The sequence below is a fragment of the Triticum dicoccoides genome, chromosome 5B (assembly GCF_002162155.2).
Source record: "Triticum dicoccoides isolate Atlit2015 ecotype Zavitan chromosome 5B, WEW_v2.0, whole genome shotgun sequence".
NCBI classification, from domain to species: domain Eukaryota; kingdom Viridiplantae; phylum Streptophyta; class Magnoliopsida; order Poales; family Poaceae; genus Triticum; species Triticum dicoccoides.
Window position 1 is genome coordinate 137,123,151 of NC_041389.1, and position 26,539 is coordinate 137,149,689.

The 26,539-nt window shown below is 43.7% G+C and overlaps 1 protein-coding gene, 1 long non-coding RNA gene and 1 pseudogene across 2 annotated transcripts in view; 1 reads left to right on the forward strand and 2 right to left on the reverse strand.

Moving 5' to 3' along the window:
- LOC119307838 overlaps positions 1–22,309 on the forward strand; it is a 24,419-nt gene extending 2,110 nt beyond the window's left edge. Inside the window, exons 2-3 of the long non-coding RNA XR_005149597.1 lie at positions 12,534–12,537; positions 22,296–22,309. This is a non-coding gene — a long non-coding RNA (uncharacterized LOC119307838). The remainder of the gene's footprint in view (positions 1–12,533; positions 12,538–22,295) is intronic.
- LOC119307837 (ATP synthase subunit a-like) lies at positions 8,267–9,560 on the reverse strand. The gene has a single exon (XM_037583929.1). It carries the CDS (start codon positions 9,313–9,315, stop codon positions 8,494–8,496), a length of 822 nt encoding a protein of 273 aa, XP_037439826.1. The 5' UTR covers positions 9,316–9,560; the 3' UTR covers positions 8,267–8,493.
- On the reverse strand, positions 14,043–17,508 carry LOC119307836 (annotated as a pseudogene).
- Positions 22,310–26,539: the final 4,230 nt, after the last annotated feature.

The window sequence follows — 26,539 nt, forward strand, 5'->3', positions numbered from 1 at the left end:
ATGAAGCGATCCCGTGGATACAGAAGTTGTGTTTGAAGTATGAGCTGCTGCTGCTGCTGAAAACAACATTTTTGCATGGTTCTTTGCTCATAGTGTGTGTGGGTGATTTCCATGAAATAGATACCATTGACACATTGATTATACCGAGTATTCCCCTCGGCATGATCTTTTGTTTAGCCCACTGTAGAAGATGATCACACTCTGGAAGAGAGACAGTCGCTGTTCGACCTCCAGAATTCCTGGATAATACGAGGGCTGAAAGCCTTCATCGACAAGAGGACATGGTTGCATGACCGTGGCTCAAAACTAACATGAATGTTGGCTTACTCGTACTCTGGAGAAGGATCTGTGCCCTTTTTGATAGCCGAGAGGTAAGTAGGCCATTGAAGCCTTAATTAAGCCTGTATTCTTCTATCTATGATATTCAATCCATGAAAGGGAGAAGCTCAAGTCGAAGTGTGTACCAATAGTAGAAGCAAGAAGAGTAGGTCTTTTTCGGCCACTGAGGACACATGCACCAGGAAGAAAAGCATGATCGTATATGGAAACTGGAGCTAGATCATACAGATCATAAAATTCACCATGAAAGATGCCTTATGACCTAAACCTCACACAAGCTAATGAAAATGACTATCTATTTTTATAGGCGGGACTGAACTAATAGGAAAATTGACCCTTAGGTTTTTCTTGGTCAACGGGACCGCATAACGATTATGCTTTGAAAACGGCTCTGGGTCCGTCAGGATTATGAGAAGTTGTACTCAGTAGGGCTCTTTTGGAGAAGTTGAGTAGCACCCTCGTATTCTAGTTTGTGAGTAATCTGAAAAGGAAAGGCTGCTGGAGGGAAGGATAGAATGGTTCAGTGGGATTTAGAAGGTATGCCTTTTTCTTCTTATTTACTGGCTCGGACACAGGAATTCTCGAGGAAGAAAAGCAAATGTCATTTCTCAATTGTCACCGCCTGGCAGAAAAGCTTTTCTTTCTTCCTACTACATACGATATTCAAGTGCCCGTTTTCCTTGTTCACATGAGGTGAACGTCCATGCAGAGGATACTTGGAATACCACCCTTAGCCCCGTCCGTCCGTTGGAATCGATGGCTTAAAACGAGTTCTTCTAGCTTAGCTCAGCAGAAGCAAAGGACGAGCCGAAACTCTACCCACGAGGCTTGCTATCAACCATCATGCCGAGGATCTAAATCCGTCCTATCGGATGAGGAGAGCAAGAGGGATTGCACGACGAAGTAGATCTGCACGTGGAAAGAAAGGGGTCAAGCGGATACACGATTCCAAATTACTCCTTTCCGACCAAGAAGAGAGGATCTACAGGGTACAACGTAAAGTGTTTTGATCGCATTGGAAAAGACTATCCATACCGACCTAGAGTCGTCAGCCATCGCACAAGCAGGCAAGCCAAGTTCCGATACAATTAGAGAGAAGCCAGCCTTTGGTATATTTGAACCATCGGTTTTTGGAGAAGGTTGATTAATTAGAAAAGTGAATTAGAATAGATAGATTGTGCCAGAAGGATGTAACTCGTATGTCTTTTAAAGCTACTTGCCTTTCCGATTAGGAGAAGCTTATGAGAAAGATACTTCTGTTTGCTCATTATGTCATTTAGATAGAAAGTACAATGTTTCTTATGATGCACAAAGAAAAGCTGTCCGAGCGAATCCATATTGGCGTGCCGATACCGCGTCCCTACCCAGCTAGGGCTTCCTTTCACTCTTCTGGACCCATGGATGATCCCCCTGAGGCCATGTTTTTAGATCTTAGTTTACCCTGGAATTACCTATTATTTGCGTTCTATTTCCGCTGGAATTGGTGAATGGTTCTTCTTTTTTCATTCAGTATAGCTCCGTGCAGCGGTGCTGGAAGGAGGGCTTAGTTTTATATAAGATATTTCAATCAAGGGCATGCGGGCCCTATCTGATCTCAGCTAACCATACCTGGAACGTGATAGGGACCTTCGGTGGAAGAATCTGATTCTAAGTTGCATGCGAGTTTCATGACTCTCTGGGTATAGCAACCATAGAAGAAGCGTTTTCTTTGATCTAGATAGGTGGGACGAATCCAACTCTTTTTCCCGCGGACGATCGCGTTGCAGCTCCTTTGGAGAGCGCTCCTATGCTAAAGTAATAAATTGAAGACTACCTAGATGGGAACCCTTGCTCTTATTCGAAGTTCTGCTCGCGTAAATGACCTAAGTGAAGGTGTTGAAAAACTCATACGATTCCCGATGCCAAGAGCAGGAAAGCACAATACTGCCGTTGAAGCGGATGAAGGAAAGAGTTGGATGATAAAGATGGAGCCTCAACTCACTACGCAATCATGTTAATGGATTGGTTAGATGCTATTGGAGACTTGGAGTAATCAGATTCTAGGGAAGGGAAGCTTAGAATTCGGTAGCAGGATTTCAATGTGGCACAAAGGATTGTAATTCATGATTGCAGACTTAATGCCAGCTCACAACGGCTTCACTCACATGATCCGAGATAAGCCTGTTACGGTGCAGCTAAAGATAAGAATAAGTCAATCTCACGGACTAACACTAATCCTAGAATGCGCCATAGGAGAGGCAATTGCTAAAGAAAGTTTGATTCGATTTGAGTGTCCACTGATAATAGGTGCATAAGATAGGAATAGGGATGTGATTGGCTCAATTCTCATATGAAACTTGCCTTATCTGGTATCTCCTCCCAGCAGACATGGTGAGTTGAGTCTCGAAGCAGCAGCTTATAACTCAAGGTCTTTTAAATAAAAGACGATTACCTTTTTCTTACTTATTCGTAAGATTCATTTCAAATAAGACGTATCTTGTTCAAGCCAATAAATAGAGCTGGGGTTATAGTTAAAGCAGCCAGTAGAAACCGAAATAACTAGTTATAGTAAGCATGAAAGGCCATTTAAAGAAGGAAATCCAAGGCATGATTGAATCCGCCAAAGAGAAGGAAATAGATGATCTCATTCATACTAATCGATGGATAGAATATATGAGACTAATAAGAAGGGGAAAGAAGACAGCTTAGCCATCTATTCTATGAAGCAAGGGATCCGTTAAAGTCAAGCTACGAAGCCCCCTCCATCTCTACCCGGAGCTGATTTCATTCCAGTAGTTTCTTTTGAAAAGAAAGGCGGATTCTCTTTTCTTTCAAGTAGGCCACTTTTTTCCGATGTCAGTGTTCGATAAGATGCCGCTTTCAACCCATTTGGGGTAGTAAGAAATAGCCACTAAGATGTATTCGTGTCCAGGTGTTACCTTTCCTTTCCCTACCTCAATTCCTCGTCCATTCCGTATGGATTCTAAACCTTGGCCTACAAGCGGAACAAACTATGCCAGCTCAAGCTAGAACTCACTTAGAAGGTCAGGAAAGAGCGACTCAACAGGGGAAAGCCGGAGCGCCTTAGCAGCGCTTCATTGGCTCGCGTCAAGTCTTCCGCTCATTTGGTAAACATGCACATCCTAACCCCGCGAAATGCCCTGCAGGGAACATCCTCCTTTATCCTCTTAGACTTCCCCGGGCATGGAATTTAGAATCCTGGAGATCCTATCACTTACTTCGCCCGGCTGATCCATTCTCTGGCTTATCCCAAGGAGAGCCTGATTCGATCCTAAGGTCAAGTACCCTATTTATAAGTCGGACCCGGAGCTAAAAGATAACCTCTTTCTTCTTATGAATGGAAGGAAACATAAAAACTACGCTAAAACCGAGTGAATGTATGTCTTTTTATCCCTTTCTTTAATCGAGACTTTCATACAGTAGCAACAACTCTCCTTTCAAGTGAGCTAGAAGGGTATGTCAGAGCAGGTTGACAGGTAGGCTGGAACCTTAGGAGGTATAGGTAGGCTTAATGAATTGGTAATCGATCGGGCAATTCGTTAAACGATATCTGTATTATGAGTACCTCTTCTGAACCATACCGCTCTTCTGGTAAACGGTCTGAATCAGTAAAAAAATGAGTTCCTTCTTCAAATCCATCGGTCACATCCGCCTTGCGAACTGTATCGGTCAACTATAGGAAACTGGCTTGATAAAGGTCAACGGTCTTGTTCAAGCATTGGCGCATAACGGGAGGCTAGCTCAGTAGATTAGTTCTTTAGTTTAGGAGTGAATGCTTTGCTTTCTTTTCTTTGATCTACTCGTTCATGAATTCCATCAAAATAGTAAATAGAAAGAATTTCAAATCACAAATCATACATAATAAGGAATTCTTGTGAACGAAAGAGATATCCGATTTGAGAGTCAGGACCTTAAAGCTGATTATGGTGAATCCGGTGATAAGACTGGCAAAGCTTCTTTGCTCTAGGTAGAGGCGGCTGTGCTTTTCATTTTCTTTGATCTTTCCGCGAGGGCCTCTGCTTTCCTCGAACGATGACTGAGGAAACACATCCAACCTCGAATGTTGAGACAAGACCGGGCACACTTCTATAATATAATTAAAGTAATATAAGAAAAGGGCCGAGAACTTTGATACCAGTGGAGTGCGATGACATGATGACAAGGCCTAATCGACCTTCTAGAGCAGATTCTCGACCTTAAAGAGCAGATTCTATACTAGACTTGTGGCTTCAGGAGATGAAAAGCTTGATGAACCCCGACCCACTAGACCAAGTGAGTGATGTTGCATTTCGAGCACAGGCACCTTTGACCTAGCTTTCGACAGAGAGAGACAAATGGGAATGCCAGGCACAACTCTTTGCTTTGAAGCATGAGAGAACGAGAACATTTCCACTGCTTTAGTTGCTAGAACCCCCGCCTGGAAGACAGCACTCATCCCTTCCTTAATTAAGTAGTACTAATCCCATTCCTTTAGAATCCTGTCCTTTCCAGTGGAATAGCTTGCAGAGTAGAGTGATTTCCTTGCTTCATAGGTTTCAGGTTTAGAAGACTCTCTTCCCCGTATACTGTATTTACTAGTCAGGCCCGGTGGAGCAATCTCTAATTCTCGTATATCAATGCTACATGAATGATTCACATAAGGGAATTCCAAGTGGGTCGAATAGGACTAGGGAGCTCGCTTCCATCTACTAAAAGTTCTCTACGGGTGGGGACAAGGTTGGTTTACAGTACAGACAGTTTCCTAGCTGGCACTTGAGAAGTGCTCGTCTAGTTTAGTGATTCCTAGCGTAGAACCCTTCTGTGTTGGAATAGTTTCCAGATTATGACCTTCTCTTTTGATTGAGTGAATAGCCATGCCATGGATTCTCTTTTCTGGGCTAGCTCTATACCATTTCCATAGTAATACTGCCTTGGTGAATCCCTTATCTTGTTTGCAGCATCATTCTCGATCCCCTTATTCCCATCCCAAGAAGGAATCATATCCTACGGCTAACTCATCCTTATATGGCTCCCGGATCCTTAAAGAGAATCAAAGGCTATCTCGAGGGATGGTCAGAGAATCGGTTTATCTTCACGGCACTAGACGACACCTTTATGAGTGCGTATAAGCTTGCTTTAGAGCTAGAGCGTGCATCTAAAATAGTTTCATATCCCTTTCCATCGATCTTTCTTGGTGCTGTAGTACCCATTCCTGCTAGCTTGATGTGGTGGCCTTCTCTTGGCCAGGACTATATATAATAGTTTATTGAGTTCTTCTTGGGCTGGTTCTCTTGAAGTGCATAGCCCGGCCCCTTTTCTCTTTCTTCCAACGGAAAGGGTTCTCTTCTCTTCTAGTATGGAGTTCGACTAGAGCCTGCCGCTTTTCCAGGTTTGGGTGTGGGTGGATCTCATATCTTAGAGGACAGGGCGGGGCTTATTCCCAAGGTCAGGTCCCATGCCGGTGGACTTGAAATACGAAGATCTTAAGCTAAGCTACGGGGCCGGGAATATACTCCAGGTTGGGAGATCTGTCCTGCCATCGGGCATGCAAGAAGCTATGTGCGCAGGGCATCAGAGGCTTACTCAAATGGAACATACGAATCCAACCTTGCTTGACTCTCTTTTTCATACTTGCCCTCGGGATCAGTGGTAGATTCGTAACGTTATTACTCATGGGTAGCAGATGATGGATCCATTTCCGTTGAAGCAGTGGAGTGAAGAGGAGGGTTGGGTCCCGCCTCACAACGAGCCCGGGTAGCTAGATAGGTAGATAGTAGATAGCAGCCCGGATAGTGATAAAATCTGAAATAATCTTCTTCTTGATTGAAAGAAAGCCTGTGCCGGAAATAGAGAGAGTTCTGCTCTTGGTTGACGTAGATCGCTCTACTCTCGAATTGACATACATAGAGTTGAAAACATACTCCTCACAAATGATCATAGTTCACTACTAATGAGCGAGTAACTACTAACGTTATGAGCAAAAAGACGAATCTACTTGGTTCATATCATATGTTCCGCTCCGTTGACAGGTTCATATATGTACCTGATGTTCATGGAAACAACAGGATGATAATCCGTTGATGGGAAACTCACTTTGCTATGCTAGGAAAATGACTAATGAAACTAACAAGTTCAAGTGCTCTAGTCAAGTAGTAAGCTCCAGTGGGAAGCGCTAGTCCAGATAGAAAGAATAGACAGGAGGATTGCCAGGTTGGTTCGCACAGGTGCATATCTATAGGTTTCAGCACGGGATTCAAGATCGTTGGTACCCGATGTTCAGTTCATGGGAATGGGAATGTAGGAAACTCTCTCTTCCGTCCGGAACATATAGATAGATTGATTGCTGTAGCAGCAAGTCAACTAGATCCAGTGAGGAATGAGAACCTTTCCGGGGGCAAGGGGGGGGGGGCGAAGCTACTAGCTACTATTACTATTGGCTATGGATGTCCTAACACGAACGGAGTCTATACGAGCAGAGGAAAGCGAAGCGTATTGGTTGGTTCGGATTTCAGAGTGCACTGGTTCTATTCTAACTAGACTCGCATCATAAGTTTGCCTGCTTTAAAATCCCGCGAAAGTACTACTGGCAGCTCCTATAGGAGGTTGATGCCACGAAGATTATCATATCTACATGAAAGGAAAATGAATGGAAAGGAAAATGAATGTGATGTACACTAGAAAAGATACCAAGCAAGAGGATGTGCGCAACGTCGCGCTCGAAAGTCTTGTCTATGAAACCAAACCCTAGTTCCGTGAGGAGGAAGACTCTCTTCGGTCGAGGGATGGATGGACTAGTGCCGTAAGGATGAGTGATGCTAGAGGGAAGTAGATCAATAGTAAACAGGAGATTGCTTTGCGTATCACGGATCGAGCACACAATAGAATGCTCGAACTACACTCTCCTAGCATCAGGCCTATGGTCCATCCAAGGACAGAGCTGTAATCAGCGCCTTTCTCAGATCTTCAGATAGACAGAATTCATCGTACACGCTTAGCCATCTCGCCCGAGGGACCCTTCCCCATAGTCCCGGCATTTCTAGTTCCGGCTAACCAAGACCCTGAAGGCAGATGTTGGAACCGCTTCTCGAACAGGAATCACAGACCCAACTCATGCTCTTGTTCTTTTTTACTCCGTTTTTTCGCAAGATGCAAGGACAAGAAACGCTAGTTTTCAATCAGGCTGAACTGTTTGCTTCTTCTTAACTGAGAAGCCAACCCAGCCTTAAGTGAATAGTGCAAGCATCTGCCATCAGCATCATTCCTAATAGTTTTTGCTGAAATAAGTGTAACTGCCTTGTACCCGCAGCTGGAGGATCTTCTCTCTATGGATTCCTGAGAAATGGAAAGTACCATTCTATACCCCTTCCCTAACTTAAGCCCTATAGACCAGTGTTGTTAGAGTCCCGGGTTGGTAGAGCTTGGACCAGCGATTTGATAAGCACGTCTTTTCTGCCTTCGACATGGAGCACCTATTTTCTGGCATAAGACAATCTCTTCTCGCACCAGCCCTACCTACATCAGTGATTGCTCGAAAGAACTTATTAATATAGAGGGAAGCCGCCTGGGCTGAAATGCTAGGAAAAGAAGGGTTTCAAGTTTGTTCCCATTCGGGAATTGCATATTAGAAGAAGTGATGTTCACTAGCATTTGAAATGGAAGATACCGACTACTGATGGAAGAAATCTGGAACTGAGCACGGGCAATAGCTGACAGAACGTCACAGACCACAGAGAATAGGGCGCCCATCTCTTCACTTTCTTAAAGCAATGCGTAAGGCTTTCGGCTTTCACCTTTCTTTGTAAAACAAACCCAATATCTTGACTTCCCAATGTCGCCAATGTCGATAGGCCAGGTACCATCTTGACTTTCCAATGTCACAAGTCAATCAGAAAAGGAGAATCCGGGTACTATCAACCAAGTTCAGATAACCAAATAAACCAGTATAGTATCTTTGGATCAATTGAGAAGCTTCAAGTCCGTTATTATCTCAATCCGTATATTTTGCTTTCTTTCGCGCGGGAAGCGCAAGCCCTTGCTTGTGGGTCCTGATCGAGCAAGACTACGTCCTATCTATCTACACCTCTCCAAACACAATATCTTGAGTACCCGGAACCATGTTCAGTGCTGCAAAAGCGCAGCTGTAGCCCCCTAGAATCTTCGGCTCCTCGTTTTTATTCAATTATGAAATGACTCATTTTGATGGAGATTTGTAGAATCATTCAAGTAAATACAAATTGAGATCGTAGAAACATGAGCTTGTGATATAGCTACACCTAATTCCAGACCGGTTAATGCTAGAACTATAAATAAGGGACCAAGATCTCCTATGAAATAGAAAATATTATTCAGAAATAGCATAGTCCAAGCAAACCCACTTAAAATCTTTACTAAACTATGACCGGCCATCATATTAGCAAATAAACGTATTCCTAAGCTTAATGCACGAAAACAATAAGAGATTAGCTCAAGGAGTACTAAGAAAGGTGCTAATGGCAGTGGGACTCCCGCAGGTAATAAGAAGCTAAAAAAATGAAGCCCATGTCTTTGAAATCCAACGATCGTAATGCCTATAAAAATGGAAAATGAAAGAGCCAAAGTAATGAGAAAATGACTTTTCACTGTGAAGCTAAAGGGTATCATACCCTGGGGATTACGAAATAACGAAAAAGTAAAAGTGACCGAGATGCGAGGGAAAAACTTTTGTTTCACATTTCCGGAAAGACCACCTATTTGTTCGTTTACCAGGTTCAGCACGAAATCATAAATAAGCTCGACCAAGGATTGCCATGCATTTGGCACTGACTTTCCACCTCCCTTTTTCGTAACAACAAAAAAAAGAAAAACGACCAAAACGACAGTGAGCAGCATATACAAGACTTCATTTGTAAATGATAAATAAAAGTTGCCCACATGAAGATCAATTATTGGGATAATGGCAAATTGATCCAATGGGGTTTCCGGGTAGGCACCAGGCAGATTCTGGATAAAATTATCCATACCACCACCCGCCCGAATATCCTCTAATATGCCCTGCCAAGTTTCGCCATTTCGGTGGCGGGCTCCCAATACTGTTCTAGCTAAATTGACTGCTCCCTGTTCGGACTCATTTTGGCCCAAATACTCTTCTATTTGTAAAACTATTGTGACGCCGGCAATTCGCTCAGGCGTTGGCGTTATATCCAAGTTTGGCGTTATAGCAAAGTTCTGAGAGATGTTGGTTGGGAAAAAATCATGTAGATCGGGAAGACAGGAACACTTACTACGAATTGGTTGATTCGTTGTAATAGCAGCAAATAGCAGATTTCTATCCTTCATATCCGTAGAAAGAAATCTCATCTCCAGGTAACTCCATCTTTTTCAGCTCTGCTCACTCACTTTTGAAAGGAGACTGATCTTGACGTCGGCGTTGTTTTTTCCAACGAAAAACAAGAACATTCTTTCATGAACTTCCATGACAAAATGCTAGTTGCCTTGTAACGCATACACTGGAGCGTTTGTCCCATCGACGAAGGCCACTATACGCGTTTTCTGAAGAGCAACATTCTCTTATAACCAAACATCGCAAAGACAGAAAGGAGTATCCTGAATGTAAGGCCAATGGCTAGCAGACTTCGCGGAACACTCACGATATTCAGCTAAAGCTGGATGCATATTATATCTTGCCTTGGTAGAGCTAAACTTTGAACCCAACACAAGCAACTCTCCCGGTTTAGAGATATTGATGGGTTCCAGCCTCATTCCACTAGCCCTAAAAGCATTCTAAATATATAAAAGAGGGGGAATGGATTCTACAAGAAAAGGCGGGCAAAGGTAGTTCAGGGGTCAATTCTTGGAGCATAGCTCATTTCTAAGTCCCCAACCCATCTCGTGCTCGTGCTGTACGCGATCGAATCTTGCGGCCGGATAGAGCAACGGAATCACCGAGTCGTATGAAAAGAGGGCTCTTCTTTTTAATCTTAACACAAAGGCTAGCTCCCCTTGGGGTTGTCATATTACAATCATTTGTATTACTTTCCTACCAATCCTGAACTAGCTATGACCCTTATAGCGAGCCTCGCTTTGCCGTTTCAGATAGAAACATATGGCGCTCCTAAAGTCGATTGGATACTTTCTTTTTTATTGAATTAAGCTAAGCCATGGACTTTATCACGTGAAGAACTCCTTCTTATGAGCTCATGGACTTGATCAATGCTAGTTCAAGTTCACGTCATATTAGGAAATTAGTTCATTAATTCGTTTATTTGCCAACGAAGAAGCTTTGCGCTACTCGGAAAGTACTGACTAGAGGGGGGGCGTGTGGATCCACAGTCCTAGCCATTCTCACAACGGGATAATAATGCGAACAAAGACCATGAGAAGAGATTACAACATCCAGAACGAAGCCTGTCAAGCCAACCTTCCCTCACTGCGAAAATGCAACATCCGGCGTACTCATTGGCTTTGACCTCAGATTCATTACTTGCTAGAGAAGTAGTTTACATAACTGTCACAGCTCCAATGCGATAATCTTGTTAATCAGCAAAGTCGCTAGCCTAAATAAGGAGTTTACAATCGCTTGACTATAAAGTAAAGAGCGGCTAATGGGAGATTGCTTGAGTAGGCTCAGTAAGGGATTACCCGCGGGCAGGGTGAAAGAGCTTTCATTAATAGTATGAACTGGTGGATCAGCAAGATAGCTAGAGCTCCTTAAAGGAAAGCAAAATCCAATTCTATATTATATCAAACTATAAAGCAAAGATGAGGAAGCTGCGCCTTTACTCGCTCGAATTAGAGGAAAAAGGGGATATGCAGCAGTAACAACTTTTCTTTCAATAGTAAGCAGGAAATGCGAATAAGAGAAGGGTAGAAGAAGCGATCCGCGCATTTCCTTATTTCACAACGGATTTGACTCGTTAGAGAAATCATTTCTTAGGTATGCTACATTCTTTGAAGAAAGAGTAGGTTCTTCTATTTAAGACTTAGAGGAAGTGATTTCCGGGAACTAGCAGACCAAGCCAATCAACAAGGAAAGCCTGTCAAGCAAGGAAGCCACCAAGCAAACCTTTAATAAGCATCTCTAGCGCAGTCACTTCTCTATAGAAAGAAAAAACCTGCAGTCAAGACTAGTCACATTAGTGAAACAAGTGATTCGCTGACATTCAATTCAAATAGAAAGAGTAGTCACAGCTGCGACAAGGGTCTCTAAGAGGAAGGAGTTGACTTACTTTCAATTCCTAATACAGCAAGAGCGGATTTTTTTCATGTAGCATTTCTACCCCTATAGGATTTCCCATCTTAACCGAGAATGGGTGCCCACCTTGTACGTACCGAGAATGGGTGCAGCCCACCCCATCTAAAGTAGCCTGAAATTCGTTCCTCTACAATCCAGAGCAGTCCGAACATGTACCGCGATCTGGACGGACACAGAATGCCGTACACTTGAGTGACCCCCTTTTCTGTGACCACCACCAAATTCAAAAGAAGAGGTGAGATCACCCTGCAAAAATCCTTTGTAGCTCTTAAAATATGGGCCAACCTCTCCACTAATATTGATACTCACTGCACCTCCTTCTACCACTTGTTTAATCCAACATCTCCACTTCTCACTAAAGAAAACCCTTTTTAAGCAAAACCACTTGTAGAAAATCCCAATTCACCCTGTCATATGCTTTTTCAAAGTCTAGCTTTAGTATGACCCCCTCTTGTTTAGTCCTCCTAAGCTCATGAAACACCTCATGGATAGTGACCACCCCATCTAAAATATTTCCGTTTTTCATAAATGCCGTCTAACTCTTACTCACCACCTTATCTACAACTCTCTCAAGCCTATTTGTCAGTACTTTAGTCACAATTTTATAACAAACATAATATAAACATATTGGCCGATATTGCTTGATAGTTGCAGCATCTTTCGTTTTAGGAATCAGAGTAACCACCCCATAATTAAGTCTTCTAAGTTGCAACTCCTCAGCATGCGGGCTATCAAGCATTCTTTTGACCATCTCTTTAACCATCTCCCAAAAATGTTTCGAAAAGATTACTGGTAAGCCATCTGGGCCAGGAGATGTATTGGTTTTCATCTCTTTAACTACTAACTCTAAAACCTCCATAGTGAAAGGCTTAGTCAACTCTTCATTGTCTAGTTCTGATAGCATGTGCTCTGTTGACCAAGGGGCTTCCACCAAGAGATATGCCCCCCCTGTCCTCTGAACCAAATAGTCTCTTATAGTAACTAGAAATGTGTTCTTGCAACTCTTTCTCATCTTGTATAACATTTCCTTCATGTTCCAAAGAAGCAATATTACATTTTATGTGTCTTCCATTGGCAGCACTATGGAAGAATGAAGTATTTGCATCTCCCTCAAGTAACCACTGACAAACTGACTGACAATGTGGACTGCATGAGCAATGTCAGGCCGGGTCACAGTGAGGTACACAAGGCTGCCTACAAGATGACGATAGCGAGTGGTATCCCTCAAGAGGAGTACCATCACTAGGGCGCAATTGGAGATGGAGCTCCATGGGTGTAGCGGCAGTGTGTGTATCAGTAAGACCTGAGCGTGAGATCAAATCCTGAGTATAGCGATGCTGAGAGAGATAGTAACCATCATTAGTTTTATCAACCTCAATTCCCAGAAAATAACGGAGAGAAAATCAATCTGACATCTTGAATTGCTCACTCAACTTTTTATTAACAAAAGCAATGTACTTCTGATCATCTCCAGTGATCAACATATCATCAACATAGAGAAGAAGCAAGGTACGACCGCGGTCAGATGTATGAGTGAAAAGTGCAGGGTCATGCTCACTAGAAGAGAAACCAGCAGCTTGAACCATAGAGCTGAACCGCTCAAACCAAGCACGAGGTGGTTGCTTTTTTCCCATAGAGGGCCTTTCGAAGGCGACAAACATGACCATTAGGAACTTCAATACCCAGAGGTGGCTGCATATAGAAAAAACTCATGTAGATCACCATGAAGGAAAGCATTTTTGACATCCATTTGAGAGATTTTCCAAGATCGAGCTGCAGCCACAGCAATCAGAGTACGAACAGAAATTGAAACAACGCAATCGTACTATCTAGTTACGATAATTTGATTGCTGACAACACGACAACATCACGCTTCTCTTTCTTATTCTTATTTATATCACTGTCACTTTACCGGGCCGGAAAAGTGACACCGTCACGTCTCAGGGTCGTATGCCTGGAACAAGAAGGGTCGTCGTACAATTTCGGCGATTACAAAAAAGAAGGAGGCGAGCTCCCTATCCCTCTTTGTCTTTCCACTTCCCTCGTTCAGGAACAAACACTTCGCCAAATTCTTTTGAGTCCCGGCCCGGTTTTTCCCCACTAACCAATTACGTTATGACCACTGAACAAACTTGGTTGACGAACATGGTTTATGCGCCGCTAATCTAGCGGCTTGTCGAGCATTTGACAAACTCACACCATCCATTTCAAATGGGATTTGTCCCGTGGACACACGAGCAATCCAACCCGTCGGATTTCCTTTTCCTCTTCCCATTCGAACTTCTGCGGGTTTCCCCGTAATAGGAAGATCTGCGAGAACTCTTACCCATATCTTACAATTTCTTCGGAATTGTCCGCTCATAGCACGATGGAATTGTCCGATTGTAGCCCGACGCGCTGCTTCAATGGCTCGATATGAAAGACGACCAGCTCTACAACTTTTGGTGCCATATCTTCCAAAACCAAGTTGTGTACCATCCGGTTCCCGACCCCTACTACATCTGCATTTAAAATATTTACTATATTTCGTACGTTTCGGATATAGCACGTCCCTTCTTATTTTGACTATATGAGATCCGCACTTTGACACCTGAAATTCCGTTACGAGTAGATACTTCCACAGGAGCATAATCGATTTTCTGGTTAAATACATTACAAGATGTTTTTCCATACTTTCCGCATTCAGTTCTAGCTATTTCCGCACCCCCTAATCGACCAGAACAACAAATACGTATCCCCTCCACCCCTTTTGGCATTATTAATGGAATATCCTTCACTATTTTACTAAAAATGGAACGAAATGAGATTGGATTGTTCCTCAGTTGAAAAGAGATGTCTTGAGCAATCAGAGAAGCACTTTGATAAACAGATTTGATCTTTACCGACTCAATTAAGGTATTAGTGTTTGTTCTATTAGACAAAAAAGATTGCATTTTTTGCACTTCGTTCAAATAAGAGTTGTACCCGTACGGAATTATCCTCTTTCTCAGTATGATCTCTATCATCATCTCTATTCCCTTTATCAATTTTCCTATCCTACCTAGGTCTACGAATTTCTCTATCAATTCCATTACCTTATCCTTACCCATGAGGTTCCTACATTTGATCCTAAATTGAGCTAGGAGTTGTTTCCGGGCATACTCAAAAAAAGGGTTATTATACACCCCAACCCCATCCCTTGGAAAAAAGAAGGTAGCACCGAAGAAAGGAAAGAGCGATATGGTGGTTTTTGTTGTTCCCACGAAGCGAAGATCATTTGCTTGGCGAATGAAGTGGATCAACCTCTTTTTGGCTCGGGCCAAACACTTTTTCTCGCTGGTAGAGCTTTCTAAAAAAAAGCGATGCGAGAGCGTATTCTCTTATCTAAGCTTCCTCCCTTCGCTCCCCCATCGTAGATGGTTCAGCCACACCCGGTGCCACGAAATGATTGAGAACTAGGACGGGGTCAAAATGCATTTTATTCTTAGTATTAAAAAAGTATTGCATGACCGAATAATTCAAGGAGGGGCGCACAGCGGGGAGGGTCCTTTTTAGTAGATGACTCGTTGGGCCGTCAGAGCGGGACTTCTTTGGTAAAAATAACTTGATTCTATTCCTTTTTAGTAAGGAGGCGGCATTTCCCATAAGGAAAGGTATGTCATTTACAACCCCGGCGTATTGAGGCCGCTTGAAGGCCCCGCTCACCCGAAGTGATTTATCAAAATTCTTCTTTCTCGATGGTGATCGGTCATGGTATCCATAACGTTGCATCTTTTTCGGCCAAATCCGGATTTCGTTTTGCTTCTCCCGGTCGATCGACTCGACTCTTTTCCCTGCCCCCCGGCCTCTCACTTCGTTTCGTTCTTCCTCTGTACCCTCGCTTGAATGAAGACACCCGATCGGCCCGACTTTCCCAAATGTCGGCCACCAGCCCTTTTCCTGTAGTACGGGTCTTGATTTCTTGTCTTGTTTTCGTTTTAGTCGTGGTGATCGCCCGGGAAGAAAGAAATGAATGAATGTCCTTTTGGGAAAATGTAGAATAATACACCTACCGAGACGAAAGCCAAGGGCGAGTTTCGTAGGTGGACGTATCGAACTAAAATAAGATCTAAGATTGACATCTTGATACAATGATTTACCATAATAATAAATAGAGTCAATGGTGACAGAGCCGTGGGAAGAGCCGCTTCTTTTTTGCGGCGGGGGCTTCCATTCACCAGCGCAGACTACATACACGTGCTCTCTGAACCGTGCTAGATAATCACCCATCACACGGCTCTCAAACCCAACCTGTGGTGGATCCCGGGGGACAAAGCAAAGTCAAAGCGCTTGATCCTTTGCCCCATACTTTGAGATCTTCCTCCCCGCCGATCAAGCAGCAACGCAGCTCGCGATAGGCTTAGCTTAAGCCGCTAACGTTCGGTTCGGATAAGTAAAGTCCCTTCGGTCGGTTCGCTCAGGTGGTCTTCCCTTATTTTCCCTAATGTTCAGAGTTGTTCTGGTTTGAGAAAGGAGCACCGCCAAGTCCACTAGGGGCGCCCTGAATGAATAAGAAATGGACAGCTGAGGTCAGGCTTGCATGAAAAAAGAAGATAATAAGTTAGATGTACACACCTGAGGTTGGTAAGATCTGAGGGACAATGCCGCCCCCTCACTAGGCCCATCAGCGAAAGCAACTGCTACTTAATCGTAGGTTTGCTTTCGTGCAAGGCCCCCACTGCTGGAACAGGCGGTTGTCATTTTCAAGTAAACGCCCCGCCCCCTTTCTTTGCCCGCCGGCCGCCTAGCTCGTTATTCTTTGAGATCTGGATAGAGTCTCGCTTCGGGGCGGGGGAAGCATGGATTCGATAGATCTATCGAATCCATGCTGCAAGCAGCAAGTGTAGGCTAAAAAGGCAATAGTCTAACGTTGGGGTAGGGCGCGCCAAAACAACCGGGGGCCCCGGAGGGGTCAGTACAAAAGTACTATATTCTTTCCACTTACTTTCATTGGCTAGCTGCCTTTTGTAGCGCGCGTACTCTGATCCTCTTCTACGAATCTACAACTCTCTTTACTGAGTGAGACTTCATCTATATCCCTAAAAGTGGATTTGGATTCCCATTTATTCTTTGAATGACAGCTTCAACTAGGCTCCACCTTAGAGAGGGTTTTCGGTTTGAATCAAGATAGGGTCAGGGGCGCGTCGGAACGGTAGCTGCTTAGTCTCATCCGAGAGTCCAATCTCTATTGTGCTTGCTTTTGTGTCTTTGAATAAAAAAGAAAGAAGGGGGTCGATTTAGGCTCCTTCCCTTCCACTGCATAGCTGCGCTATCAGGTACTACGAGCCCTCTGCCCCACGCATCTAACCAGCTCGCGTGGTTCACCGGTTCCACCGAAAACTCTCATTTGTTGAAGCGGAGCATAGTGTGGCGTCGAGCAAGAAAGGTCTCTTTTTTGGTTTATTCACTGATCTGAAATGAAACTTAGCACTTCTTTTTTTATTGATTCCTGGGGCTAGGCGTTCGCAGAATCAGTCTATCCGAACCGCAGACGCACTTTTCAGATCAGTGACGGCCTCTCCAGCAGAGCTGGGCGCCGGGGCCCTGGATGCGCTAGCGATCGGCACATTAGGGGAGTACTTGCCCGGGTTTCTCAGCCTGGTATCCTTATCCTCGCGTTCATGATATCTACATTCAACTGTGCCCCGGAGACACGGTCGAAGCACGCCCGCCCCGTGTGCGTCTTTCACGACATGCTCTGGTCCCGGGTTTCTTCATGTGGTCTTCTAGTGTTAGAAGAAGTCGTGTCCGTCCCGGACATCTGCAACGTCCTCTCACGCCTTTTTTGGGGGGACAAACAAAGATCAGGAAAAGACGGACCGAACCCATTCGGTGACTTTCGCGGTCGCCCTCACTGAACCGACTTGGATCTGAACTACGATTCAGATCAAGTCTTACCGAAATTGGATTTCCTTTTCGTGCCATATGTCGCTTAGACTTTACTTTTTGCCCTTTCCGCCCTTTCCTCTATTTGTTCGATAGGGTCTTCATTTTATTCGAATTCTAAACCCATTGTCGTCCACAGTTTCCTTGTCGACGCGAAGGGGCCAGCAGCCCCCAAACCAAAGTCTGAGATCAGAACTCATACCGCGGTTGTGGCTTGAAGGCCGCATGCAAGTTCTGAAATATTTAGAGAGTATGTGTTAGTACGAGATCGCGCTATCAACTTATTTCATCTTTCGATTAGGACAAAATTGTATCCCTTAGGAACCGTACATGCACCTTTGTTTGGATGCCTATCTAATATTGTTACAATACGAAATACTTGAAGGCCACACGCAATTGACTCACCTACATTTTATGCTCCCACCCTTTTGTAGAAAAAGCCTCTGCCTCTGGGGAAGTGCTCACATTAACTCCAATTTGGATGGAGCTTCTCGATGGGTTAGAACGTTTGCGAACCAAAAAGGGGAAAAACCCATCCTCCAAAGTAGTGAAGTGAGCCAGTACAATAAGACAATAGGTCTCATGGGCCAAGCCTGCTATCAGGCAGTGAGTGGGAATCAATCCTGAAAGAGAGAAGGTCTAGTGCTCTCAGAAAATATTTGATTCGCCGAAAAATTGGCTTTATCAGACCAATCCATGTTCAGAAGCCTTCCATCAAAAGTCAGTGGTCTAGGCCACTTTCCTTGACTTTGAGTTGGATCTCATTCTTCTTCCCGGCACAAAAAGAGGGTAGACTTCATCCGAGACACATGGGTTCTTTTGCTTCCTTCAAAGAACTCATCTTTGAGCCTCTAAAAAGAAGGGCATAGTATCCCAACCACCTAGACCACCTAAAAGGAAGGAATTGGTCTTTAGCTTTGAGTGATCCAATCATTGGTGAATGGGTTCAGTAAGGTAGAAGGAAAGGGCCCCTCCCGACCTGGGAAATTCACAGCAGGAAAGACTGGCGCCGATCAGCGAAAGCGAACCCTTCAGTACATCGCGTTCAGCCCTCCCTCAAAATCCCATTTGTTTTATTGAGGAATCACTCTTGATCCTCTAAAGGCTCTTCTCCGTCTATAACTAAAAGTCCATCCGTCTCTCGTGGAAGCACTTTAGAGTGCCTAGAAGATCCAGCAAACGGGGGTGCCAATGCTGTCCCAAGACCAGATCACGGTAGGTAGCTGCTTTAAAGAGGTTGGGAGACAGACTGGTGAACAATCTTCTTCTTGTTTTCTCCGACCTAGAGCACTCTTTTTTTCAATCGTACGAAGAAACTCCATGAAAAACCCAGCTATCACTCCTATGAGATGGCTAACTCCCAGCTCCCGATACATTCTTTAGAGTCGACCAAAGGACTCGTTGGTTTGGACATAGTTTCTTTGTTCCTGTGTTTCTATTTTGCTCTCCCCCTTTTTTCACTTAGTTTAGTTGGAATGGAAAGAGAACTTCCTTCAGTTTTTCTTTTTTTGTTGCCTGGTTCGGTCTCTCCGAGTGGAATAAGTGGGTCCTTCTTCTTTTTCCTGACTGATGAAGGTCGAAACTGAAGATTGAATCAAGCGGAGTCTGGATTCCTATGTTCGTACCAACTCAAATGATTGATGAATTGGATCTTGAGTATGCTTACTTCGCTACTCAGCAAGGGTGAAAGAATGACAAAGAGACTGACATCACAGAGGATGGGAAGGACCCAATCGCCTGCCTCTTTCTTGGTCCACCCCCCCTGGTGGGTACTTTATAGCTCACAACACGAGATAGGCAGATATTGGACATAGAAAAATTGCTTTCATTGACAACAAGACTCTCTTACTGATTGGGATTGGTCTGTGCAGGATCTCCTTCCCTATGAGACTCTTGCTTCCCTTTGAAAGAGGCAGACCCCTACTTCAATTGTCATCTGACGCCTCTACCCGCCCTTGGTGTTTGTAGATCGGTTTTGCCAGTTAGGGTTTGTGTGGTGGGTTTCGATGATCTCGGGTAGCTCCTCACTTGGATGAGGAGTGGGGAAAGAAGATTGCGGGAGAGATCGGTGAAGAAGTGGAACTAAAGGATACTATAACCAAAGCTTAAAATGGGGGGGATGAGGCTGATGTTGAGCCAGGTGATGAAGCAACTTCACCGCAGCAAGAAGCCTAGTGAGCGGTTGACATGGCGGAAGGTCGTTCTACCTTTCCCTGTGCCAACAAAGCAGGCATACTTGATTGACTCTTTGGGGCTCGTGAGAGACATTCATATTACTGCGTTCTGTGATCGTAGATCGTCAGGATTCATCATTGTATATCCGAGATCTGAAAGTGTGGCAAATGGATTTGAAGGCATGGAAAGAGGCCGCCCTCGTGCAAGACTTCTTTATTCTCCCGATTTCCCTCCTCCAGTTGGATTGACATGAAAGTCCAGTGATAACGTTGAAGTACTTTAAAGAGTCCCTTTCAGCCCCCGCTTTATCATAGGAAGAAGAAGAGTAATCTAGTTTAGGGGTAAGTGCCCTTTTGTTGCCAATATCTAGAGTCCTGTTGTGTCGATAGAGCTCGGAAAACTCCTCTTTTAGTGATGGATTCTAGTAGCCCTATGCCTAGATTGCACAAGAACTACTCCGCTTCTATATTGGAAAACACTGTGTTTGAGCTTCTGAAAAGAAATGAAGCTGTTACCTGATCCAAGCAGATAAGATGCTCACGGCCTGTCCTGAGCACTACGGAGATATTTCTTGATCCACATGAGAGTCAGCTCCCTACACCTACACCGGATTATGTCAATGAGAGCTTGCCAATAGAGATACTTCTGACTTAGAGGCACCGGAGTTGGCCAACTCAAATTGCATTGACAGCGAACCCTTGGTAGATGATTCAGACCAAGATCAGATTCTTGATGATTTTTCCCTTGTTTGATCGAGCGATGCCGAATCTTTATAGCGCATTTCCACCTATCCATGCTTTAAGACTTGTCACCATGAAGCACATGCCTGGGAAACCTTCTTATTCTACAGAATAAATAATAAAGTACTTAGAATGAATGGACTAAAGATCCACTTTTCAAAAGGGACGGCTCCACCTACATGTGAAGATCTTTCAAGCGAAAATAATGGGTAGCCATGAGAAATCTCGATCGGCGACTCTGATACCATGATATCATTGGTCGAAGAATTCCTTGCCTCGCGGGACACGTAAAGAGACCTACCCACCACCCTTGTGTGTGCGAACCTAACAAGAGATGCTGATGCCAGCTACACCGCGCTTTCTTTCCGACCGACCTGACGTTCCGAGGAGAAGAAGGAATGGTTGTATGCATGCGCCGGACGCCTATCAAAAAGTAAAAGAAACCATGGATGGGGAGAAAGAAATCCCTACTTATTTGACAGGTTTCCGGGTCTCAGAAACATAGAAAGGATTTCACAAATAGGATAAATGTCCAGTGAGGACATCTCCTTGCTTGCTTTTTCATTGACTGATTCTAGTGGCTGGCCCATTGAGAGAATTACCAGTGTCTGTCATTAGACTTTATCTTTCCACGGTGAACTCCTTTGTTGTTGAAAATCGGCTGGCTGGATTGACCTTTGGGATTGAGTCACTCGTACATTGAATCAGAGTATTTCGTATAACTCTTACTTAACAGACTTAGTGGACCGATTGATTGTTTCTTAGTTAGGATTTTCTATTCCTCCTAGCTTGCGAAATTCCCCTCTGCACTTGCAGCTTTAATAAGAAGTAGTAGATGGGAGTAAGGGCTCGGCTGGTGAGTAGTAGGAGTAAGGGCCCGGCTAGTGAGAACTAGCTTATACTATCTTTCTGGTGTAAGAGCATCTCGCTTATACTTTCGGAGATCTCTCTCGTAATTCGTAGATCTAAAAGCCTAATCTAGAAAAGGGTTTTTCTCAGAGCCATAAGTCCAAATAATAAGTCCAAATTCCGCAAGAGCTTGACAAGCAATCCTTCCTACACAACTCATCGGCGGTGTGACCTGCTTGACTTTTATCTTCGATTCAACCTTGGTATTCTCCTTTCTGAAACTTACTAAGACTATTGAAAGCTTTTTCAATGATTCAAAAAAGCATCCCTAGTATAAGAAGCTGTACCTGACCTACTCCTACTATAGTATTATAAAAAATAAGAAGCTTTCAAAACACCACTACTATATCTAATATGCCCCGCCAGACCAAGAGTGAGGAGCTTGACTGAACCTCTGAGCGAGCTATTAGTACCTTCTTCCTGAAGAGTAGTAGCCTTCATTCATAGCCTGACCAACTCGTTCATATGCTACTCAGCTATGAATTTCTAGTCAGGTTGCTATTCCCTTCTATTGAAGGCTTTTTACCACTATCATACATGACTTTTTTTTCGCCCTTCTTTTTAGAACTCATATAATACTGCTGCCCTTTCACTTGCTTCTGCCTTTTCACAAGAATTAAGATAGTGTCCTCTCTGAATTGAGAAAGAAGAGAGAATACCTATGTGCTGCTATGCCTATGGTCCAGAATTGCTATCCGTACGACCTTGGTCTTTGATTGTATAAAAAATACATACTAAGCAAGTAAGCCTGCCTAAAAGCATTTCTTTTTGACACCTCTTCTCTCGATTTGAAGAGATTACACATCACTGTGAACGAACTTATTCACTCTTCGAAGCCCCCACCACCTTCTTTCTTTGAGCTGAGCACTTTACTTCGGCTGTGGTCATTGCCTACCGGTAAACTCCCATACTTCCTTCTTTTGTTCGAGGGAGGCCATACATCTTCCTTCTTTGGTTGGATCCAGGTCAGAAAGTTATAGGAAGGTTGTGTGCGCAAACAAGTCTGAATTAAGAAGAAGGGGAGCGAGCAGTACACTACCCATTTGGGTATTGGCAAATCACAGTCATACTTCTTAGAGCGGGGTGGAGCACCAGCACCTTAAGCTGCACCAGTATCTTAGTAAGATAGACACCGATTAAGAAACCGAGAAGTCTAGATTATGGAGACTCTCTAAGTTTTTCTCTGATTTCCTGTGTCTGTACTACTTCACTTTAGACCCGGCATATTGTATGTATCCTTCGCCCTTATTTTAAGTTCAGAGAATCCGCCTTCACCCTTCGGAGAAAACATGGTGGCCGGAGACAAGGTATGTAGATTAATAGAGTAGCTCTTACTTTTTGAATATATCATTGATCAAAACTTGGTTCTCATGGATGAAGTGTTTGAGTAGACAAAAGAAGAAGAAGCTGCTACACGAAGTGAAAACCGGTGCTAAGAGCAGGATATTCTTATCTATGAGAGAGAACTGGTAGAGAAGTGCTAAAAGTAAGTGTAAGTTAACGAGCATGAACCTCCTCGTTGAGCAGCCGCCTGAGCTTTCTCTTTGTTTAGAATTGAAAGAGAAGTTTTTGGTAGTGGGGTGCGTGGTGTATTAAAAGTGGAGACCCCGGACAAGAAAGCCTTTTCTTAAGCACAAATGCGGTACTATTTTTAGCAAGCAATCTCTTCTACAATAGGCGGTCTGATCAATCCAAAATATTGAGGCTGGATTGAGATTTCTCTCTAAATCAAACCAGATTGGAATGCAGGTATAAACCAGCAGCAACCAATAGAGGAGTCAGCCGGTTATGATGCAACAACAGGTAGACCACTCAGAGACTGAATACAGCTAACATTAGCTGCAAGTGCACCATCACTAACAGGAATCGTAATGGTCTCAAGCATGTGCTTCCTTTCTTCTTGAAGGACCTTGTTTTAAACTTTCTTAATGTCAGGAAGTAGAAGTACGGTGAAATAGATCGAGTATCAAGTATATTAGTGTGTAAGGGTTTCAATGCAGACTTTGATGGGGATCAAATGGCTCTTTCTGGAATTGACTTTTGAAAGCCATCAACCAGAGAACGAAGAATCACTGTGTCCGCCGCAAGAGCCAGAGAAGAGAAAGGACACGACCTCTAAGCGAGTGCGAGGCGAGATCTGCGAAACAAATTTGATGCATCCAACGGGCAGCAGTATTGAGGCGACGTGGCCTACCTAAGTGTAGTCACCACAATTTGAGAGTCCATCATAATTTTATCCCTCACCTTATTCTGCTGAGCTCTATTCTCCTCCGCAATTCTCTTCTCATTCGCATGAGCAAAATTTAGAGAACTAGTTATTTTCCTCTTGTGCCCATACAATTGGTTCCGCTTTGCTCTGCATCATCTGGAATCTCGCGCGATTCGTCTCGAGATAAAGATACCTTACCATTAAAATCATCTTCTTCCCGTTGCTATTTCTTTTTGCATGCCTCGCTTCATACGGAGTACCTGATATCATCTACCACTCTTTCCAATCTTGCCCTCAGCGAACTGGTCGACTAAAAATCCGCCCCAGCTTTACCATCGGCCTTCGATTTCATTTCTTTGCTTTTATAGAGCTTTTCCTTTTACCTAATGCCGGCTACCGACAAGTCTTGCTATCCAATCCTGACCCAATGTACTCCATACTGAGGGGTATGGCGCATACCCATACCCATGACCAACCTGTAAGGTGTTCCCTAGTGAACTGAATTTCTGGGAACATCAATAGAAAAATGACTATGCACTCTAATTTGGTAGATAAATATATTACAACATTGTTTAGCTGTCTATACTCTGACTCTGCATTCAAATAGGGGTAAAAATGCTTGGTGTCCAACCAGATATCCACAGAGAATAGTCAGTATTAGTTTACCATTTTCTAGTACATATTTCTAAACCAATTGCATCTCTGGTAACTCTGAAATTACTTGAATCAGTATTGCTATGAGATCCCCTCTCCAGTACTGCATGTTCCCTTGCCGCTCCAGTTGGTTTACTCCCAGAGACATGATTAGTACCACCAGAGCTTGAATCAATCATTCCATCCCCAACTCCTACATCAGAAACAACAGTGAGAAAAAACTCTTCCATTCTATCTATGGTAGATAAAGGAGCTTCAAAGCCGTAGCCATCCTCATGGCCTTTTCACCTTACAGCCGTTGCACTTTTTTTATTAAATGAAATAGTTTGTTTTCTCGTTCTTAACTCAAAAGTACTAACTAAATAGGGGCACGGGAAATGCATCCTCGCTGGCTTATGATTGGTTGCTCAACCCTGCCTTTAAACGCACGAAATCGAAGCAAGGCAGCGGAAATCACATTGAATGCAATGCGTTCTCTACTTTCGTATCTCCATGTTGATAAAAACTATTAGCAAAACATGAGGAGAGAGAAAAAGCAATCAAGCGGGAATTCAAGTCCAATCAATCTTCGAAAAACTCGATCAAAAAGAAATGCCGGACATCTAATCTAGTCTTTGCTTTCTGTCTTTTACTATTACTATTATTTATAGAAAGGCATCCTCTCTATACTCTAAACCCTTATCGGGGAGAAGTCACTCTTCTAAGTGCTATATACGAGCAAAGGGAGGAGGTCTCTATGGATAGAGTTCTATCAGAACCCAACCCTGAAAGCTACGACATTATGGGCCACAACGGATGAAGTGGCGGAGATCGGGGAAAGCGGAAAAACTCAGACAGCTACTACTAAAGAAGACTCGGTCCTATAATGCCGAGTTCCTAGTTAAAGTTATGGTTACTACCCGCAGAGGAAAGTGATTCAGATTATGAAGTTTCCGAGAGGCGCCTAAGGCTAAGATAAGGTTAGGGAAAGAAGAAGACAACAAGATTATGGCAGGCAGCCAACTCATCGAGTAAAGGCTTCCACGGCGGGTTGACCAAAATGAGGATCCCAAATGGCATGAGCAATAGGTCTTACGTGTAAAGGATCCTGTATCCAGCCTTGCCAAGCTACATGAAACAGATTTCCGGACGTCCATAGAAAGATTATTGCTAACTGCCCAAAGTGAGAAGCAAAAATGTTCTGATAAAGACGTTCCTCAGTAATATCATCATGACTTTCGAAATCATGTGCGGTAGCAATACCAAACCAAATACGACGAGTAGTGGGGTCCTGAGCTAAGCCTTGGCTAAACCTGGGAAATCTTAATTCCATAATGCCTTTCAAATCCTCCTAGCCACTATCCTACTGCAATAATTCTCGCTAAGAAGAATGCCCATGTCGTGGCAATTCCACCCAGAAGGTAATGGGTTACTCCTACAGCACGTCCTTGTATAATGCTCAAGGCTCTAGGCTAAGTAGCAGGAGCAACTTTGAATTTGTTATGAGCCCAAATGATAGATTCAATGAGTTCTTGCCAATAACCACGGCCACTGAATAAAAACATTAAACTGAAGGCCCAGACAAAATGAGCACCTAAGAAAAAAAGACCATATGCAGATAATGAAGAACCATAAGACTGAATGACTTGCGATGCCTGTGCCCACAAGAAATCTCGAAGCCACCCATTAATCGTAATGGAACTCTGTGCAAAGTTTCCCCCTGTAATATGAGTTACCACCCCTTGATCACTTATAGTACCCCAAACATCCGACTACATTTTCCAACTGAAATGGAAAATGACTACCGAAATTGCATTGTACATCCAGAATAAACCTAAGAAAACATGATCCCAGGCGGATACTTGACATGTTCCCCCTCGGCCAGGCCCATCGCAAGGAAAGCGAAAACCTAGATTTGCTTTATCGGGTAGCAAACGGGAACTCCGAGCAAATAAAACACCTTTCAAAAGTATCAATACAGTCACATGTATGGTAAATGCATGAATGTGATGGACTAAAAAATCTGCGGTTCCTAATGGAATAGGTAACAAAGCCACTTTGCCACCTATTGCTACTAACTCGCCGCCTCCCCACGTTAAGCTAGTACTTGTTGTTGCACCAGGAGCTGTTACGCCAGGCGCAGTAGCATGGATATTTTGTACCCATTGAGCAAAGATAGGTTGTAATTGTATGGCAGTATCCGAAAACATATCTTGTGGACGGCCTAAAGCACTCATGGTATCATTATGAATGTACAAGCCAAAACTGTGAAAACCTAGAAATATACATACCCAGTTAAGGTGGGATATGATTGCATCGCGGTGTCTAAGGACGCGATCTAATAGATCGTTGTATCGAGTAGTTGGATCATAGTCTCTTACCATAAAAATTGCTGCATGTGCAGCAACACCGACTATTAGA